The 2,344-nt window shown below is 35.7% G+C and overlaps 1 protein-coding gene across 2 annotated transcripts; it reads right to left on the bottom strand.

Moving 5' to 3' along the window:
• Positions 1-389: 389 nt before the first annotated feature.
• On the bottom strand, positions 390-1,988 carry LOC101219659. Of its 2 annotated transcripts, none has more exons than XM_031882222.1 (2): positions 1,262-1,988; positions 390-665 (listed from the first exon to the last, which is right to left on the bottom strand). In XM_031882222.1, the coding sequence occupies exons 1-2, from the start codon at positions 1,817-1,819 to the stop codon at positions 639-641; spliced, it is 585 nt and encodes a 194-aa protein (XP_031738082.1). In that variant the 5' UTR covers positions 1,820-1,988; the 3' UTR covers positions 390-638. The 2 variants fall into 2 exon arrangements, with proteins under 2 accessions (XP_031738082.1, XP_004145840.1); XM_004145792.3 differs by having other exon boundaries at positions 390-644; positions 1,262-1,978.
• Positions 1,989-2,344: the final 356 nt, after the last annotated feature.

Below are 2,344 nucleotides of genomic sequence, written 5' to 3'. Positions count from 1 at the left end.
AAGTTCAATAATTATTCCACAACTTTAAAGAAATAGGCCAACACTAGTTCAAATGGAAGAAAGGAGAAGAAAGATACTAAAAAAGGAAAGGAAAGCAACAGGGAAGGCTCTAGGCAGTCGAGCAGATTATAAGCCAATATGTTTATCATGAAATAAATCTTTTCTGGAATTCTCATAGCCTGAACTTATGAACTACAGGAATAATTAAGTACTTGATAGTGTAGAATTATAATTTATAGGTAAGGTCTTTTCTTAGACCAGTATCAACTGCTCCACATGCTATTAAAATAAAAGGGCATTCGTTGGTAGTACAATATTAAACAAGACATTTACCACTTCCAGAGCTGACGAAATTATAATAACAATACTGTGGCAGTATAAAACCAAAATGAAATGAAACTTTTATCATGCCATCACATGAGGAATACTTAACCTTAAATTAATAATTTTGTGAAGAAGTAACCATTAGAGAGGTCTAAAAATACAGGTCCCTGTAAATAGATTAAAAAATTAATTAAAAAAAGTTGAACTGAAAAGAGAGCATATATAAGGGAAGGGCTGATGAAGTCCAACACAAGTCAACAGTTAAGTAGGGATCCTCCAGTTAAAATATCTGCTGAGCACACCGTGCACGTTGTCTAACCCTGTGAGACAACCATCAAACGCTACGATATTTGACATTAAAGAAACAATATGTAAAAACATTAATAGGTAGCATTAGCAACCATCCCTTGAACCATAACTTCAAGATCATAGCATAGAGATTGCTCCAATTGATCACTACATCTACTCAAATCGAATAGTGAGCATTCAACCAGAGAAAAAGAAACGATGAACAAAATCTAATTGGTTCAAGGTCTAAACCAGAAAAGTAATAAAAACAGTAACATAATAGTAAGAAATGGAAAGGTGAGGGTTACATTACAAGATAGAAAAATCCCAAATGAAGTTTAATCGAAAAACACAACTTTGAAACCTGTGGCCCTATTATATATACTCTCCCCTAATCGATCAACGCCATGGGAAGTAAAATGCAAAGACATTGAAACGTCCAATTGAAATCCAACAAGGAAGCATAATGTTTACAAACACATTTTTCAAAGAAAAATGACAATTAACAACATAGTTTTCACATAATATGGCAGAGAAGTTACGTTGGAAACTTAGACAAATTACAATACAGAAATCGAACATTAAGTATAATTTGGATCATAAGATGGAACAAACCAAGGTTACGAAACATATGTATAAATGATTATACCACTGATTTAACGGGGGCAACGTCGTCAGGGATGTTGATATAACCCATCTTCTTAATATTCTCCTTGTTATCATCACTGAGATCATCCTCATCCTCCCCAAAGTCATCATACACAGAGGAGCGATGCCCAAATTGACCAGCAAACAAAGAGTAAGCCAAATACATAGTGGCAGCAGTGAGAGCGCCACAGCCAACGCCGAAGAGCAAAGCGACAACAACGCTGAGAATATCCTTGGTGCGATCACGGAGAGAGGTGAAATCGTAAGGGAAGTGTTGGGTTGATGCTGAAACAGGGGTAGGACGAGGGAGATCGAAGCGGAGGATGTCGGTGGGGTCGGCGACGGAGGGGAAAAGGGGATCGGGAGAAGAGGAAAAGGAGGAAGATTTGAATTCGGTGATGTCGACGATAATGGCCATCTGGGAGAAGGGATGGGGGGAATCGAGGGTTCGGTGACGGTGAAGGGAAAAGGAAAGGAAAAGGGATTTGCAAGGACGAGCTTGAGATGGAATTGAGAAGGAAATTGTGAAGAGAAAGAGGAGAAAGAGAGGCGACGCCATGGATGAAGGGTTTGAAGAAAGGAGAAAAGTTTTTTGTTTGGGTTTGAGAGAAGAGAATGGAAGAGAGAAGACTTTGTTAAGTGTTTTGATTGTTTGTGTGTCGATTCAATTCAGTCCTATCTTTTCTTCTCTCTCTATCCTCCCCCGTCCCCTTCGCCTTCCCTTTCACCAATGGATCATAACCATTCACATTTTCTTTTCTTTTCTTTTCTTTCTCTTACCATTTTATAACTTCTTGTTTTTCATTTTCAAACTACTCAAATAAATTATAATTTTTCTTCTAAAATCAACTTAATCATTAGACATCCATACATTTATATAGACACTTACTCTCTTCTTTTTGTATTTTAATATTAATTTTACTCTCTTCTTTTCATATTTTAATATTAATTTTGGATGTTATATTATAATATATATTAAATAATATTTTATTTTTCTTCCAATCGTTAGACTGTGCTTCTAACTAGCATAAACTTGTCTTTTGAAATTTTGTTCATAAGTTTTTTTAAAAAAAATGTCTCAAAT

This window comes from Cucumis sativus, chromosome 3, assembly GCF_000004075.3.
Source record: "Cucumis sativus cultivar 9930 chromosome 3, Cucumber_9930_V3, whole genome shotgun sequence".
NCBI classification, from domain to species: domain Eukaryota; kingdom Viridiplantae; phylum Streptophyta; class Magnoliopsida; order Cucurbitales; family Cucurbitaceae; genus Cucumis; species Cucumis sativus.
This window is presented reverse-complemented; position numbering and strand designations above follow the sequence as displayed.